The 18,648-nt window shown below is 48.9% G+C and overlaps 1 protein-coding gene and 1 long non-coding RNA gene across 2 annotated transcripts in view; one reads left to right on the top strand and one right to left on the bottom strand.

The window, feature by feature from the left end:
• Positions 1-17,480, top strand: part of TCERG1L (transcription elongation regulator 1 like) — a 231,350-nt gene extending 213,870 nt beyond the window's left edge. Inside the window, exons 10-12 of the mRNA XM_025397033.1 lie at positions 6,033-6,122; positions 12,127-12,245; positions 16,557-17,480. Coding sequence (XP_025252818.1) covers positions 6,033-6,122; positions 12,127-12,245; positions 16,557-16,713 — 366 coding nt within the window. The 3' untranslated portion in view covers positions 16,714-17,480. The remainder of the gene's footprint in view (positions 1-6,032; positions 6,123-12,126; positions 12,246-16,556) is intronic.
• LOC112631625 lies at positions 14,150-14,683 on the bottom strand. The gene is made up of 2 exons (XR_003121162.1): positions 14,627-14,683; positions 14,150-14,540 (listed from the first exon to the last, which is right to left on the bottom strand). It is a non-coding gene; the product is annotated as an uncharacterized LOC112631625 (long non-coding RNA).
• Positions 17,481-18,648: the final 1,168 nt, after the last annotated feature.

The raw sequence follows: 18,648 nt of genomic DNA, 5'->3' as shown, positions 1-18,648 counted from the left end.
CCTGAGGGCTCAAGGAGGAGAAGTTTTAGAGGGTGTGAGTTGAGGGAGGTGACGTGGCAGGGAGGGGAGTGGTTAAGAGACAGCAGTGTCTGTCGCAGAACCAGATGACCATGGCCACATGCTTTGCCCACGTGGCCTTTTATCTTGCCACTTGATCTGGAAAACACTTTTGGGTTCTCCAGACCAGGTCCTTGTCACTGAGAGGATGTTGAAAACAGCTGTGAAAGGGACAGCCCAGTTCCTGTGGCTGTGAAGAAGATGCAGTTTCCCTTCCTGAACCTCAGACTCCAGGTGCCTGTCCTCTCTCCAGCAGAGATGCCTGCGGGCTGAAACGGTGCCACATGGCGACCTGCAGTCAAGGACGCCTGCTGCCAGCCGGCCACTATCTGCAGGGTGATGCTTGGGCAATGTCCATTTTATGGAGATATCTGCCGAGTTTGGAAACTGCCTCTCTGGCCTGCAACCACACTGCCTCCTCTGCAGCTAACTTCTGGCGCCTGCATTTCTAACAACCAGCTCTGGCTTCTTCCACTGTGGAAATGGGAGGGAATCAATTGCAACCCGGACACTAATGAGGGAATAGAGGAGCTCCAGCCGGCGTTCCCAGGGAGACAGGAGAGAGTCCCACTGCAGGAGGCTGAGAGTGGAAGAAAGGGCACAACTGCAGCCCAGCCCACACGACCTCCAGTCCCCACTCTCGTGATTCAGGCGGGGTGGAGGGACAGTCCTGAAACAGCGATCAGATGAGAATGTGCAGTGAGGGACCAGCAACGTGGTCCTCAGACAGAGTCAAACACTCGCTCCAGCCCAGGAGCCAGAACAAGACCCTGTTGTTCTCCCACCGAGGCAGCTCCAGTATTTACAGACACAGCCACTGTCACAGACACAGCCACGGTCACAGACATAGTCACTGACACGGCCATGGTCACAGACACAGTCATGGTCAGAGATACAGCCACGGTCACAGACAGGGTCACGGTCACAGACACGGTCATGGTCACAGACACAGCCACGGTCACAGACACGGCCACGGTCACAGCCATGGTTACGTCATCCACAGGGAAACAGACAACAGGCGTGCTGAGACGGGCACCAGGACCGCCGTTGCTGTTCGTCCAGGGGGTGATGTGACGATGTACAACAGGGTGAGGAAGAGGGTGGAATCACAAACTTCTGCAGGAAAGGGTCCGAAGTTTACAGAAGAATTCAGGTCTTTAAGGATCAAGTCACATATAAAATGCCAAAGAATCAAAGAAGTGTTAGGCAAGAGGAAAGAGAGAGATCTCTGCTGAGACGTGGAAACCCCTGAGGGAGGAACAGCGTGTCCTGGTCTCGGGGCGTGCTGGGCAGACAGGATTCTAAACACCACCCCCTACCCCGCCCCACCGCGCTGTGCTCATCCTGTGTGGGCCTCTCCTTGAGCGTGGACGGGGCCCATGTCACACCTGTGGCAATGTTGCACTGTGTTGTGTAAGACTCTGCCTTAGCCAGGGAGAGATTCTCTCTCTGGCTTGAGGAAGCTGCCCCACTGTGGGGGCCCTGGGGCAAGGACCTGCAGGCAGCCGCTCGGAGCCAAGATTGGCTCCCAGCTGGCTGAAGACATGGAAAGCTTCAGCCCTGCAACCACAAGACCTGAATTCTCCCAACGTCCAGTGAGCTTGGAAGAGGACCCCAAGCACCGGATGAGAACAAAGGTCCTGCTGGCACCTCGTCTCAGCCCAGTGGGATCTGGGCCAAGGAGCCCAATGCCCCCATGCTGGACTCAGGACCTACGCAGCCCATGGAGTGACCCGAGGTAGTGCTTGTGACCCACTGAGTTTGAAGTCATTGCTTATGCAGCAATAGAAACTGAGATGTGAAGGAGATTCCCTGGGCACCGGTCAGCCACCTGTGTGAGGCTGCTGAGACAGAACGCCCACGCACACAGCAAATCATCTGAAGTGTGTTTATTCCCTGCAGACAGGAAACAAGGGTGGTGAAGATGAGGATGCCTTGTGAACCAGTCCTGCAGGCCCAGGAAAGCAGCAAGGAGAGGATGGAGCCTCATCTACCCTTCGCTGTAACCAAGGGACCCCAGAAAGCAGCCCGCAGTGGGTTTCATACCCTGAGGTCATGTGAAACACTGGGCTACAGGTTGAAGGATGTCTTATTTCTGGGGTGGGACCCAAACAAAGCCTGGCTGTTCTCAGCCTGTTGCATTCCCAGTGCATTCCAGTCATTCTGGAGAGGTACCAGCCAGAGACAGGGAGAACCAGGTTTTGTCCACGCCACCCAGAGAACAGTCCCACAACATAGCTGGACTTAAAAGAGATATGCAGCTTGGGCCAGGCGCGGTGGCTCATGCCTAGTCCCAACACTTCAGGAGGCTGAGGCGGGTGGATCATGAGTCAGGAGATCGAGACCATCCTGGCTAACACGGTGAAACCCTGTCACGACTAAAAATACAAAAATTAGCCAGACTTGGTGGTGGGCACCTGTAGTCCCAGCTACTTGGGAGGCTGAGGCAGGAGAACGACGTGAACCTGGGAGGCGGAGCTTGCAGTGAGGTGAGATGGCGCCACTGCACTCCAGCCTGGGTGACAGAGCGAGACTCCATCTCAAAAAAAAAAAAAAAAAAAAGGAGATACGCAGCTTGCTGTCTACTCAGTTGATGGGCTTTCTTTCCCTGGTTGTTCTGCAATGTTGGACTTCCTTGGTGGTGGTGGCGGTACTCTGTGTGTGTGTGTGTGTGTGTGTGTGTGTGTAGGCACACATGTGCATGTGTGTATCAATGTGTGCATCTTTGTGCGTATATGTGCATTTGTGCAACTATGTACATGTGGGTGTGTACACACGTGCCCGTGTATGCATATCTTAGCATGTCCTGTGTGTGTTCATGTGTTTGCATGTGTGTGCACCTGCATGTGTACATGCTGTGGATGTTTGTGTGTGTGGTGTGTGTGCTTATGTGTGTGTGTATAGTCACACACACACGTGTATAATCTTGGCCCCATGGAATGTACTCTCTGGGCAACGTAGATATTTCACACAGGCTCGGGAATGTCAGGCTTCTCTCAGGAGCAGTTCTCAGGACTCCTCGTCCCCATGGCTGTCAGGACCCCTTCTTTGGGAGAAGTCCTGTGCCCACCTGGAGGGCAGGGAAAGACCCTGTTTCACACATGGCTGTGCAGCCTTCACTTCAGCCCCCACTTCCGTCCTGGGTCCCAGCCACTGTGCTCTCACCCTTCCCTGAACTGTCCCTGACATGACACTGTTGGGTTTATTGTTGTAAGTTGTAATCACTGTAGAGATGGCTTATCTGACCTTCCATAGAGATTATAAATCCCTTCGGCAGCAAAAACTATACATCATTAATTGAAAAATTATTTTATTATACTTCTAGAACTCCAACATTTTCCAGAAACTGGTGTCGTTATGCCACACAGGGTCTAGTCCTCTGTCCCTGCAGAGCTGGGACCGTCGGGCTGTGCACAGGTCCCCGTGAGATGGGTGTCTGCCATCTGATTGGGCTGAATGGAGGCTGCCCACAGCTTCTCTAACAGCCCCAGGTGCTCCCGGGGCCACGTGCACTCAGTCAAAGCTAAAGGGACCCATTCTGCCTGGAGACCCTCCCAGAGTCACCCCCTCGCTCTGAGTCCCAGCAATGCTTCACTGTGTTCTGTGGAGGAGAATCCCTGGCTGGACCCTCGGTCATCCCACTCAATAAAAGAGCTTGTGGGTATTACAGAAAAGGCTTAAATTTGATAGTTAAAGATAGAAATTGCCAGTGAAGAAAATTCATCTGTTATAATATACAAAGAAAGCATGTGTTTATTGAAATAGTACCTCTATGAGGAATATTTTAAGAATGCGAATGGGGTTTTGTTTTTGTAAACTTTCAATTACCTTCCCCTCCCTGACCCTGCCCAGGTATTCATCTCCTGCCCAGATCCCAGGGTGGCTTTCCTCAAACACACACCCCATCCGAATTTTCTTCTCCCCTGTCTCTCGAGAGAATGCCCAGGCTCCTGACCACGTCTCAGGCTGCCCTGCACCTCAGCCTCTGGCTCTGCTGACTCTTCCTTGCTCCTTCACGGGCTCTGGCACCCCCAGGCATGTTCAACCTCTTGCGATTCCTGCATTCCCTGTAGTTCATGACCCAGCCTTTGCCCTGACTGCCAGCCAGTCCTGGAATAGCCCCCAGACTCCTACGTGAACCGTGAGGAGTATTCGTGTTCCAAAGTCACAGCACTCTGGAAGCCACCTCCCGAGGCTGCTGTGGGTCTTTCCTGGGTCCCACTAGTGTCCAGGTCTGTCTCTGCTGTGGCCCTAGTGCCATCTTAAGAGTCTGTTAGCTCCTCACCAGCACTACCCTAGACCACGGGCTTCCTTGATTTATTTCCTCAGGATCCTCAATACCCAGCTTAGGGCTCAAGGCACAGTGAATGCATAGTCCATGTTTTTAAATGAATGCTTTTATGTTCTAAATGACTTAACCATTCCCTTGCTCTATCAGCTGAGAGAGTCTAGAAGCAATGACACCTCACCAGCATTGAACACACCAGTGCCCAGATCTTGGTTTCTAACACCGTTCTAGGAAAGGAGCCAGGGCTTCTTGGAGAATTGACTGATTCAAGGGCAAAGGTGGGACATGCAGAAGATGACCCCGGCGTATCTTTAGTGGCAGAAATTAAGGAGATGCCCAAAAAGCCAAGTGATGAGCTCCTGTCAGAGGCGCACAGGAGCCAGGAACCCCCCACAGAGCTCACCAAGGCCAACCTGGAAGAAGCTGAACAGGAAAAGAAGCAAAGTCACACTGGAGTCCAGCCCAAGCATGGGCTGAATATCCGAGTCCACAGCAATATAAATAAAAGATTGAGTACATAAGCAATGTGGAGGCATGAACGAGTGTTCACCACCCCCCGCCCCCAGAACATTTCCCAGTCACTCATGTGGCTACTTCTCCTCCTCGGAAGTGGACACAGCCCGTACCCCTAAGTGTGAGCTGTGCATGGCGATGTCCTTCCAGAGAGGACAGCATGTCCTTCCAGAGAGGACAGCATGGAGAGGTGCACTTCACAGTGGGGAGACCTCAGCCAGCCGACCACGGCCACCACTGACAGTGAGGAGTCATGTCAGCAGTGTGTATACCCTTGTTATGACATGATGAGAATGGCATTGACCTGTGTGGTCTTCTTCCCAAAACCCATAACCCCAGGCTATTGATGAGGAAAACCTCAGACAAATCCCAACTGAGGACCATCCTGCAATGCACCTGACCAGGGCTCCCCAAACCATCGTGACTTTGCTCCTCAAAGTCATCAACGGCAAGGGCCGTCTGAGACCCTGTCACAGCCAAGAGGAGTCCAAGGAGATATGGCAGCCAAATGTGATAGGGTCCTGGACGGAAACAGAAAATTGGGTAAAACCTAAAGAAATCTGAATAAACGCAGACTATTGTTAGTAATAATGTATCAGTGTTAGTGGTGATGAATCTAGCCTACTAATATGTTAACAGCATGAGAAACTGGGTATGAGTATATGGTGACTTTCTGTAATATTCTTGCAAATTTTTAGTACATGTAAAACTATTGCAAACAAAATAATTTATTTTTAAAATGACCTGCCTAAAAAAGGTTAAACTTTGATTGCAAATCAACTAAACTCAGCCTGTTTTCAAGACATTACTCTTTGTTATGGTCAGTAGGGGTTCTGAAAATTTTTACAAATATAATTTCTCCTTTTGAAGTGGGGTGTTCCAGGATGCCACGCCTCTACAGATATAATTGGGGTTTCACATCAGGGGACACAACCCTGAAAGTTACCCAAGAAAGAAATGGTCATGAGTCTAGAAATTAAATTTTCTGATGTTCTAGGTATTGATTTTCTTGGGACGTCTGACATGTCTAACACTTATACTCTACCACATCACTGAATCTATTGTACTTTAATGCCGGTTTTTGTTTGTTTGTTTTTAACCATCGATCATTTCAGCGTGGCTTCAGGCTTAGCATTAGATGCTAACAGCAACTCTATTGAATATCTTTCTTTAGGTGTCAGCATTTTCTACCTGGGAGAAAGAATTACACAAAATCGTGTTTGACCCACGCTATCTCCTGCTCAACTCTGAGGAACGAAAGCAGGTAATGGAGTGGGAGGGCACTTTGACTGCAGAGACGAGGCATGAAAGCGACTGCTGCATCCTGGATCTGGGGAGCTTTTCGTTCCTGAATGACAGACACTGTGTTGTAAATGTGGCCGGTGGGGAGGAGTTACAACTCCAGCACTGGAGCTTGCAAGCTTGTGAACAGAAGAGTTAGAGGGACTGATGAAGGCTATTCTGGTCATTATTCTTACCTCACCATTTGGTTATGACCCTGGAAGACAAATACTTTTAAAGATGAAAATGTAGATTTTAGGAGCATTAACCCTCATTCCAAATGACCATAAATCATGTTAAAAATACGAAATACTGAAGGTATTATATAAAGATAGTGAAATAGGTGGTCTTACGTAAGATCTTAAGGTTTTATATGCTTAAAGTCTTATATAATATGAAAGTTGTCAGAATCAAAATGAAGCCAGTAATGTTAAGAGAACCCTGACAAATAGAATGGGGGAAGGCCATGAAGAGAGGGTTCTCACACTTGTGTACCTGATAACTAAAAAGGCTCTATGAGAACCACAGTCTTGCACACAAGGCCATCAAAACCTTCTATTCTATTCTATTCTATTCTATTCTATTCTATTCTATTCTATTCTATTCTATTCTATTCTATTTTGTTCTGTTCTATTCTATTCTATTCTATTCTATTCTATTCTATTCTATTCTATTCTAGACAGGGTCTGGCTCTGTTGCCCAGGCTGGAGTGCAGTGTTCCAATCTCAGCTCACTGCAACCTCCACTTCCTGGGCTCAAGCCATCCTCCCACCTCAGCCTCCTGAGTAGCTGGGACTACAGGCACCAGCCACCAGGCCTGGCTAATTTTTGTACTTTTTGTAGAGATATGGTTGCTCTGTATTCCCCAGGCTCATCTTGAACTCCTGGGCTCAAGCAATCCTTCCACCTCGGGCTCCCAAAGTGTTGGGATTACAGGTGTGAGCCACTGCACCTGGCTCATCACAAACTTATACACACAAAAAGCACTTCTCCAAGGACTCCTGCCCAACAACGGCCTGTCCAACCTCAGACTGGCTTTGTCTTGTTATGGATCTCTGTAGCCAAAGATAATTATTTCGAAACAATTATTTAATCCTCTCATTTATTTTTCCTTAGAAATTACTGTCTTTTTTTTTTTTTACCTCCCTGAGTATTCTTGTCATTTATGATGGCATGTGTATTCCCATCGCAATGCTCTCTTCCCAAATAAGCATTCATTTCATTTTAGAGAGCCTCTTTCTGCTTGTTCTTCAGGTTGACAACAATAGTAATGAAATAGGAGTGGTCCAGAGAACAATAGCAGCACAGTAAAGGGTGGAAGTTCTACAGAACATCGCCCAGCAAACAAGGAATTGATTAGAGGGGGTTCTCTGGGGGCTATTTTAAGGAGACACTTGCCAGGGGTCTGCCCAAGCTTTTCACAGAGTAGGTCCCTGAGCCAACACTGTTTTCCGTATCAAACAGACAGAGGGACAGATGGTGTTGGCTCACAGGAGGGGCCTGTGGTTGCTGGGGGAGGGACCAGCACAGCCTGGGTCTATGTGCCCCGTGGAGCGCATCTGAGAAGGGCCCTGAGATAGACTCTGGGAGGTCCGGACTTCCCTGCCCAGACTCCATGCGTGTGGTCACGTCTTGCCCTCCCTTTGCCCTTTGAGTTCAGAAATGATGCACATGGAAGGTGAGCTATTAAGAAGAGCAGCTGAAAATGGAAGAGCCATAGTTAATTTGGGGAGGAGGGATTCTGTGACCAGACCAGGGGCCCCCAGATTAGTGTCCGCTGGATTTCTCACACCAGCAGAATCTGATAAAGCCCCAGACGGAGGGTATGGGAATTGCCATTTTATTTTCAATTATGTCCTCTGCTCATCAAGTCCCTTTAAGCACATGCCTGAGATGATGTCAGTGGAGCACTAACCCACAGGGTCTCAGTCACATGGACCCACGTTGCTCGTTGTAACCAGCTCCCACTCTGTCCCCACGCCCGCTCCCAGCCCTCACCCCACCACTCCACTCACTGGAACTGGACCGTCTCCCTGGAGCAGGCTCAGGGGCAGGCTGGGCAGTGTGACGTGTTCCCAGGATTGACTGCCTTAGGCTGGGCAGTGTGACGTGTTCCCAGGATTGACTGCCTTGGAATACAGAACTTGAACCTTTCAAGAACTTGGAATTGATAATCTTTTATTGTCTTCTAGCTGAGTTTCATTTTCTATAAAGAAATATTTTAAAATATGTGAAATGTGTTATAGTCTCAAAATAATACTACAATAGAGTTAGCTGAGTTTGGGTGGTATATATTTTTTTCCTATAGTGAAAGAAAACCATAGACTTTGATAATTGGTAATATTTCATCATTTTGTTGCAATTTTAAAAATCAAAAATTTCAGCTGTGGCTGGGCACAATGGCTCATGCCTGTAATTCCAGCATTTTGGGAGGCTGAGGTGGGCAGATCACCTGAGGTCGGGAGTTCGAGACCAGCCTGATCAACATGGCAAAGCCCTGTCTTTACTAAAAACGCCAAAAATTAACCAGGTGTCATGGTGCTTGCTTGTAATCCCAGCTACTTGGGAGGCTGAGGCAGGAGAATCACTTGAACCCAGGAGGCAGAGGTTGCAGTGAGCCGAGATTGTGCCATTGCATTGCAGCCTGGGCAAAAAGAGCAAAACTCCGTCTCAAAAAAAAAAATCAGCTATGAAAAAGCATAGCAAGGAGCCTGTGATTTTATGTGACAGACTCACTGGAGGACATAGGCAGGAGCCACAAACTAGGCAGTGTCTAAAAATCATCAGTACATCTAGGGTGCATGTGGCGTGTGTGGCATGTGTGCTGTGTGTGGCATGTGGCTTCTGTGTGGTATGCGTGGCATGTGCCACGTGTGCCACCACAACTAGTTTGCTGTTGTCAGTTCTCTCTCTGTGCCATGGATACCTTTTGAGGCCATTAGTCCCTTTAAAAAACATTGAATAAGTAAGATCATCTCCATTGCAAAAAGAAAATTCCAATTTATGATCAAGCCCCTTCCAGACATTCTAGTTTAAATGCCAAGGCACATCTCTTAGAACAGCTGGGAACACAGGGGCCCAGTCTGCTTGCTGGATGGAAGTGGTTCATGGGCAGGGCAGCGCCAGCCCCCTGATGTCCCCCTGATGTCCCCCCTGATGTCTGGGGGACATGGGCATCCCATCCAGGGCTCATCCAAGGGAGCACTGTGAGGCTGGACCTTTCTCAGGCCATCGTCAGAGACAGCAGATGCCAACCCTGATGGGGCTAGGCCTACCTGGGCTGGGATGCCCTGCCCTTGCCTGGGTGGGTCCTCTGCAAATAGATGAGAAGAGAATATAGCTCATGCTAAGTACCCGTTGCCTGGGCAAAGCCTTTAAGCATCCCTGTGAAATCACCCAGAGGAAACTGTGGGCTTGTCCCAACGTCCTGCAACTTGGTCCCAGAAGGTCCAGTGGGAAAGAGGAGGAAGCAGGCCACACTGTAGCCAGCGCACTGGAGTGGCCAGAGGGCATTCAGAAGTGCCTGCAACCTCCTCAAAGGGGAGCATGGCAGCTCGTATGAGGAGGAGGATGGAGAGAAATCATAGCAGGTCCCCATCCAAAGACCACAGTCCTATTTAGGAAGAAATCGGGTTAGAAGTATCAGACGTAGAATCGGTACAGGACCTCGTGTCACACAGTGTGTTCATGGGGAAAGCTAAGGCCCCTGGTGTGAAAATCACAGCCCTTCCTCTGCCGGGGGAGCTGCACAGGAGAAGAGGGTGATCCTACACAGAACCAGGGTCGAGGGAGGGTGAAGCAGGCCTGTTTCTATGGCAACAAATAGCGTTTTGTTTTATTGCGCTAGAACGTACAGCAGTGATATAAGGGCCAACGGAATCTCTTTTAAAAAGTCATGCTCCACTTTGGATAAAGCTGGTATAATTTGTTAAGGATGAAAAACAAAACCTGCGATGTTAAATTATAGCAGCATAAAATAAAGTAACAGAGCAAAGCGAGAGGAAAGAGAGGAGCGTTTGATGAGATGGAGAAATGGTTCTAGGCAGAGAGAGAAGCAGGCGTTTCTGAAGAGCCCTGACCCCACGGCCAGCGAGGCTTTCTCTCCAGGTCTGAAATTAATAGAGCGAAACTCTAGCTAATGATGGAGCCATATGCTTTTATTTGGATAATAACCCTGCATTCATTTTTTTTATTAGTTAAATATAAGACAACTGAGAACTTACATTGCTATAAGAAGCCAGTTATGGCCAGGCACGGTGACTCACACCTGTAACCCCAGCACTTTGGAAGGCCGAGGCGGGTGGAGTTTGAGACCAGGCTGGCCAACATGGTGAAACCCGTCTCTACTAAAAATACAAAAAAATTAGCCGGGCGTGGTGGCACACACCTGTAGTCCCAGCTACTTGGGAGGCTGAAGCAGGAGAATTGCTTGAACCCAGGAGGCAGAGGTTGCAGTGAGCCAAGATCATGCCATTGCACTCCAGCCTGGGCAACAGAGCGAGACTCTGTCTCAAAAAAAAAAAAAAAAAGAAAAGAAAAAAAGCCAATCATATTCTTACTTACATATAATACATGCACGTATTCTCAATTTGAGCCATATTTGTGGATGTTTCATTTTGCCGCTGTATCTTCAGGAGACCAGTAGCATTGTGTATTCATAACCCTGTAAAGGTTTGCCACTACTGACATGGAATCTGAAACAATGAGACAAAGTGGGAAGGAAACCGCTCCAGAGAAGGGGCTGAGCGGTGCTGGGGTGGAGGCTTTCACCTGCCCACCTTACTTTCTCATCACCCCCTCACTTGGCATGAGTGTTGAAGGAGCTGCCTGCTTGGTCCTCGGTCACATTCTAAGATCTGCCTGGCCATTGGTTGGATTGGTGCACAGTTGCCATTTATCGACGTTATAGGTTCCTATGTGGACTTTCTCTTGATATTTTTGTTTATGTTTATCTACATTTGCATAAACACTCATCTTCAGTTTATTTTTAATGTTTTTGAGTTTGGGGTAGCATTAGGAATGAAAGAACTTTGTCCCTCTTTGACTCTGTAGCTATAAATGACAATTTTTCGGTTGTTAGAACAATGATCCATCTTCCTCTGACAGAGAAGAGGTTTTGTGGCCTGTCATAAAGAGATTGCATCTCGTTATGCGGGCTGGCGGGTTCCAGGAGAAGTGCCCTGGAGCCTTACCCAAAATTGCCTGCCAGCTGATGTGCGTGTCCTTCCCACTGAGGAGCAGGGTTTTCCTGTTTGGGGCAGCATTTGAGACGTACTTCTGGTCAGACTGGGGCATGCCCAGTGCCCAAGGGTCAGGCCGCCTGGTCAGTTGTTTCCACCCTGATGACCCAGGCAGCCTGGCATCCCATGACCTCCTCAGAAGAGGCCGCTTGTGCGCCCTGAGTCCTCCCCAATGCGCCAGACTCCCAGGTTCACAAGTGGGGATCGGAGATGCAGAATTTACTTTCTTTTCACAAGTTAAGGTCATTTTTGGGAGACTCGAATGTCAATTACGTCACCCTAGGAAGTGACTAGCACGAACTGAGTGCTCTGCTGTGTTCTGGTGCCACTGGCCATGATGAGAAAGTGAGGAGGCCGTGCAGTACAGATGCTGCTCGGAGGCCACAGCGAGGACCACTGCAGCCTACGGCATGAGTTCCAAATTGCCAGTTGGTTCCAGATGCCTGCGGAGAGGGCAGCCAAGTCATTCTCTGGGTTTCTCCAGCAGGGCTGTTTCACGTTTGACCCAGAAATGGCGCCTGCATGTAGAGAAACGCCAGGCCGTGTGGGGACCCAGGTTTAATTATTCAGACCGCTTGGATCCTGGAGAGCTATGCTGAAAGGCTGTTGCTCATAACTCCAGCAGCTGTGAACAAGGACAGCTTTTGCCATAGATTCTTGCTGCTTTCTCATGTTGTGCTTGGAATACAAGATTTCATTTCTGATATGCAATTTCATGATGTTTTTCTTCTGTGTCTGTGTTTTAAGATATTTGAACAGTTTGTCAAGACAAGAATAAAAGAAGAATACAAGGAAAAGAAAAGTAAATTGCTGCTAGCCAAAGAAGAATTCAAGAAACTTCTAGAGGAATCTAAAGTGTCTCCCAGGTATGGAGAGAGAAATAGACCAGATGATTTCTGGGGCTGGGAACTTGCCAATTACAAGCGGACTCTTCAGGTTTGTTTTTGTTAAATTGTGTAACCCAGCCTTCCACAGACACAAAAGTGTGAGCTTTGAAGACCTGCCAGTGAGACCAGGCTGACTCCCCTCTACCATGCTGCCTGTCATGAGCCTCCAAATGTCCCTCTCATCAGTCCTGGGAAAGTGGGCTATTTGCTATCCAAATGCATCACAACCATTTTATTCTTACCCTGCATGCCTTTCAAATGTCAGGGGCCCTGACTGACCCAGATAACCAATCAATACATCAGCAGCCATGAGATGAGGTCGAGTTTCTGAGCTAATGATCAAGAAGCAAAAATGCAAAGCTAACTACAAACAACAGCACCGTAACCCCTACCACACCCCTTGGTTCCAGATGTCTTAACAGTTGGTCCCAGAATAAGATGAAGATTTGATATACTGGAGAAGTGAACTGAGTTAACTGGGTTGCCAAGACTTACTAAAATAATAAGTGAGGCATTATTTCCATGAAATAAGACACACTTATAAGAAAATAGATGTTAGAAATCGGAAGAACACGTAAGCTTAACTCTTAAAAATTAGCTCTAATTGACTAATCTTTATAAATTAATGAACATGTACTACTCTTAGAACTATAAAACTGTAAGTTTTGTAAGCATAAAAATGGTTGACAATGTATTTTTATTTTAGACCGAAAGATCCAGCATCAGGTTTTTTGTTTGTTTGCTTTTGTTTTTTGTTTATTTTTGAGACAGTCTCACTTTTCACCCAGGCTGTAGTGTGGTGGCACGATCTTGGTTTACTGTAACCTTCGCCTCCGAGGTTCAAGCAATTCTCCCTGCTTCAGCCTCCCAAGTAGCTGGGATAACAGGCACCCACTACCATGCCCAGCTAATTTTTGTATTTTTTAGTAGAGACGGGGTTTCAGTTGACCAGGCTGGTCTTGAACTCCTGACCTCAGGTGATCCACCTGCCTCAGCCTCCCAAAGTGCTGGGGTTACAGGCATGAGCCACCACGCCCGGCCAGCATCAGTTTTTAAGCAGACATTAATTGATGCTTTCTATGAAGGCGTAGGCCTCCTTTGTTTGACCTGTGGTTTGGTTGATCAAGAATTGGGTGGCCTAAGTTAGTGCTAGTTACACAATCCTCATAAAACTTCTCTAACTATTCTAGAGAACAGGTACTTTCTGAATGGGGAAAAATAGCATGAGTTATCTTCATCACAAGTGCTAACGTGGGCAAGTAAATGTGTGTCCTGTTGCTTGCAACGTGTGATTTTCTGTGGTTAAAGTAGACATGAGAATGCTGGGTTCTAGCCATGGCTCAGCTGTGTCCACCCACCAGGTGGCCATGGGACAGAGGCCACGGAGGCAAGGGCTTGGGAAAGGTGCGGGAGCCCCTTCTCTGCCTTAGTTCACAGCCTGGCCCCGGCCCTGGCCCATCTTATCCTGGCCATGGGGTAAGTATTGGACCTTCAGAGCCCTCCTCCAAATGGGAGGATGACCACACACACCTCAGCAAGTGACTAGGAGGATGGAGTGAGGGGCTACAGGGAGGGACCCCAGTGGCGCCTGGCAGGCAGGAGGAGCTCCAAAAGTTATAGCTGTCATTACTGTTGAGACCGTCATTACTATTAAGGACATTTGGCCAGCATTCTCTGTCTCTCTATTGATAAAATGGTAGCAATAAGCCACATACTCCCCTTCCCATGAATACATCATGAAGGCAACGGAAAAAGATATTCAGAATGCAATGAGTCATTTAAAAAAGATGACATACACACATACACACACACACGGAAAATGAGTGATAGAAATTAGAAGGGAGTTATACTGACTATTTTTAAAATTAGATTTAATTGCCTGCTATTTTTTAAAAGAAATTTTATTGCATATATTTAAACTATACAACATAATGGTATAGGGTGCATGGCGATCATAAAATGCTTACTATAATGCAGCAAATTTTAGCATTTACACTTGAGATATATTGCTTTTATAATCATAAAGCTTTTTTTTTTATTTTTAAAGTAGCTAAGTTTACAACATTTCAAAAACTTTTTCCAGATCTCCTGTCTACCGTTCTGTAGGCATCCTATTGAAACATGTGCAATTCAAATGACCACATGCTGGACAGCTAGGCTCATCCCCATGCAGGCCACGTGGGCCTCTTCGAAGCAGCCTCCTGGGGCTGTGTGGCCTCCTACAGCCGTACAGTCCCTTCCTGGTCACCCGTCTCAGCCTCAGTCTCGAGCAGCCTGTGGGAATGGTGGTGATGGGATAGTCCAGAATTCCCGGACAGCCCCTAGCCCCAGCCCTGCCCGCCTCTCGGGAGAGCAGCCACTAGGGACTGGGTCCTAGCCAGGTGGGGTTGGCTACCTGGTGGGGTTGACACCTGGTGCTCCTTTTTGGAAGCTGCAGCAGCTGCCTCCTTCATGGCAGGCTGTCCTGAGTCCCGCTTAGTGGAGGGAGAACAGAGATGCAGGGCCTGTGACTCACCTTCCTGAGCTCACACCACAGCTCGTCAGCATCAGCAGAAAGCCAATGCTGCCCCTCGGCATGGCTCAGGGGCCACAGAGGTATGAAGCTCCCTTTCTTTTCAGGGACACTTTTTCAGAGAGACCCAGAATAGGACCTGTCTAGCAGCGGCACCTGTCCAGCCCCTAACTGAGAATGTGTAGATGCCTGTCTAGCCAGGGGAGCATGGAACAAGCCCAGGCGAGTCTGACCATTTGACTCATCCCGAGCAGGTCAGGGGTGGAGTGTGGCGTAGCCACGGCACAGCAAGGTTGTTACATCAGTAAAGGAAGGAAGGGGGAAGGAGGGAGAGAAGGAAGAAAGGAATGGGGAGAAAAGGAGGGAGGGAGAGAAAGAAGGAGGAAAGGAAAGCAGGGGAGAGGGCAAGAAGGAGGGAGGGAGGAAGAGGGAAGCCAGAGAGAAGTGCTTTTCTTGCAAGAGATGTGTAAACAAGCCCCCCACAGATGGAGAGCAGGAAAACGGCAGCGCCTTGGGGAAGGAATGAGACGAGTTGTTCAGTGACAGAAATGAGCATGAGTCTGATAATTATTTGTCTTGTCTTCTAACAGCCATGTCGGCATAATCTTGTTGTTTGTATATTTCAGAAGCTATTAAGTTGTAATAATTTAACACAATAATTCAGTGTCTGCAAGGAAGTGTAAAATTCTCTGTGAAGAGAAATGGGAGGGAGTAAGAAGAATCCCCCGGACAAAAATGGCCACATTTTTCCAGGCACCCCGGAGCACATTGCCCAGGCCAGGCCCTGCCGTTGCTGGACAAGCGAGTGCATCTGCATGGACCAGTGGCTCCAGGCCTCGGCCCCTCTATCCCTGTGACTGTTCCTGGCTTCAAGTTCAAGGCTAAGAGAACAGGAAGTTGTGGGGCCCGGTGCCTGTGAAGGTCAGGTTGGTCACCGCAGAGGCGCGTCCTGTTTTGCCCTCTGAGCTGCCCTAGCCTTGAGAACAGCCTTGCTGGTCTAGACTGGGTCACTCGTGTTTTCCTGTGGGGCACCACCTGACCTGGCAGCTCTGATTCACTCCATCAGTGTTTGGGACTCACTACTTGCCAGACACTGGGCTGGACATTCAGGGCGTTTATCGGAGAATGAAGCAGATAATGCCTCCCCCATTCGAACGTGGGAGTCCGGTTCCACACGTGAGGTTTGACAAGATCACCACTGTGAAGAGGGCTATGATGGAGTCACAGTTCTCTGACCTTCTAGATAGGGCGAGTTTCCCAAAGAAGATGCCTTGGCCTGGTTTCTCATGACCAGCAGCTCTAACTGGGGGAAGAAACAAGGGAAGGGTGTGCCAGGCGGAGGGAACAGTGTAAGAAAGACCGTGGCAGGCAGAGCATGGTGGCAGCAAGGAAGGGGCGGAGGAGACCTGGCAGGCACAGTTGTGACGGGGACGGCTGGGAGAGTGACAGCTGCACGAGCCGGCTGAGGAGGCTGAGGAGCCAGCTGAGGAGGAGGCTGAGGAGCTGGCTGAGGAGGCTAGTGGGGGCTGCTCATTTCTGGAGACCACTCAGAGGAGAGACCAGGGGGTCCTGCAAGTGAGGGCATGTCAGGGCTCTGCAGGACCCCGGTGAGAAGCAGGCACGGCTGGCCAGAGCCGCTCACCCACCAGGTGCCCTGCCGCCCACAGCCAGGCCTGGTGGAAGGGCTGGCTGCTTGCTCAGGCAGTACCGCTGCAGGATCTCTGGGGAGGCCAGAGTTGCTCTCTAGAAGGTGTCTCAGGAAACTCTTTCTTTTTCAGGACCACATTTAAGGAGTTTGCGGAGAAATACGGCCGGGATCAGAGGTTCCGACTTGTTCAAAAAAGAAAGGACCAGGAGCATTTTTTCAACCAATTCATACTTATTCTTAAGAAACGGGACAAGGAAAACAGACTAAGGCTGCGGAAAATGAGATGAGTTTGTGAAAAATGCAATAAGCCCGGGGGTTGGCCCTGGGCGTGCCGGGGGCGAGGAGGTCACAGTGGAGACAGACACGGGCGTGGGGCGGCTGGCACCTGCACGACCCAGCGGGCACCGGCACTGCGGGGTCTTCGTTCTCAGAGGATTACTGTTTCATATTGAAGCTCTCTCTTTTGTACGTTCAGAGTTTGATGCATTTCTAATCGTCATGATACGTCGATCTCTTGTTTTAATTATGCAAATTACTTGTAATATACACAAATTATCAATCCACTGCAGGACTGTGGGGAAGCGGGAACAGGAGCCTCCGTAACCATCTCAAGGCATTTGTGTCACCACCTGAGACGATTAGCGAAAACTTTTCCGAAAAACCTTTGTGAATTACTTCGCTCCTCCAGGATTCCCACGGCGTTGAGGAATTCCTTACTCTGTCCCTAGGTCTCAGTCTCGTTTCTGAGTAGCAGCAATAGGGTTTTCATCGTTCATCATAGTGACAACTGTGAGCATCCCACACCTGGACTGTGGATCACTTACAGGTTTCCAAGGGTGGCCGCGCGTTCCTCCCAGTGGGGCGTCCCGGTCTGGAGCAGGGAGCCGTGCTGGTTGCCACAGGTCCTACTTCAAAAGAATTATTTTGTACAAAACCATCATATTAATATTTGAGTTATTTTTATTGTATGCCCAGAGTTTGCATGAGATTTTTTCTCATCACCTTTGTATAAAAAATTTTTAATTTTTTTTAATCAATAAATATTTTAAACCAGCATATGTGTGTGTGTGTGTGTGTGTGACTAAGGCATTCCTTATGATCTTAAGCAGCAAAATTGTGTTTCAACTAAAGATACCCAGTTTTGAAAGATTCAGGGGGAAAAAAAATCCTGATGATTGCAATAAGGACCATGAAAATGCCACTCACACCAAATCTTACTTTTTAACATACTTAGTAGTCCTGGCTGGAACCATGTTGGGCAAAACCTTCACTAATTAATTGCGTTCCTTGAACTATTGAACATCCATTTATTTATTTCAAGATTTGTGGAGTTATCTGTTCAGATACAATGTCTTTGTCCCCTAGTAAAGAGTGACACAGCCTCCTCATCTACCTTCTTCTTAATTAGTTCCCATGGGAACACTTTTTTCCAAACTTACTAGGATGTAATTGGGCAAGGTGGGATCCGCTCTTCACTGAGATCAGCCCTGGTCCTGACACTGTCACTGTTAACACCTCCCCTCTGTGTCAGGTGGCCCCTGGGGGTTCCGGGGCCGTTGATCAGGCTCAGGCCTACTGTCCAGTCCACCCAACACAAAACTGCAGGTGCACAACCATGTTTCACTTAGAGTGGACACAGCATGGGCAAAGCGGCCCTGACCAGGGGGACTCGACTCATGGCCCCAGTCCCGCCCCTGCCCACAGTGCTGCCTCCTGCTGAACTCCTGGTCCCCCGCCGACAGAGGAGGGAAGGTGCTTGCCAGGACTCACGGGGGAGTCCCCAGCTCTGCTGGCTCCAGACACCAGTAATGGCCTGGTCCGGAGTGGTGCCGATGGCCGTTGTGAAGGAGACGCCTCAGTGAGTGGCCTCAGGCTGTGGAAGTCACCACTTTGCAAACCTTTCCTTCCTGTCGGTGAAAGGGGAGCTCTGGCGTATGGGCTGGGGTTACTGAGTGTCCACAAGCAAGAGATGAAGAAGTCTGGGAATTGTTGGGATGGACACAGAATGTGGAGATATTCGGGTCCCATGTGCTTGGGAAATCCCCTTCACAAGGCACACTCTAGTACCGGGGAGAAGACAATGGTCCTGCGGCCATCAGCCTGTGTCTTTCCCTCACTACTCTGATTCTTACGCATTGGGCCAACTTCAAAGTGACCTCGAGGGCGGGATGCGGGGTCTGCATGGGCTTTAGTAGAATTGCTCAGGGAGGGGGTGGAGCTAC

This window comes from Theropithecus gelada, chromosome 9 (assembly GCF_003255815.1).
Source record: "Theropithecus gelada isolate Dixy chromosome 9, Tgel_1.0, whole genome shotgun sequence".
Taxonomy (NCBI): Eukaryota; Metazoa; Chordata; class Mammalia; order Primates; family Cercopithecidae; genus Theropithecus; species Theropithecus gelada.
This window is presented reverse-complemented; position numbering and strand designations above follow the sequence as displayed.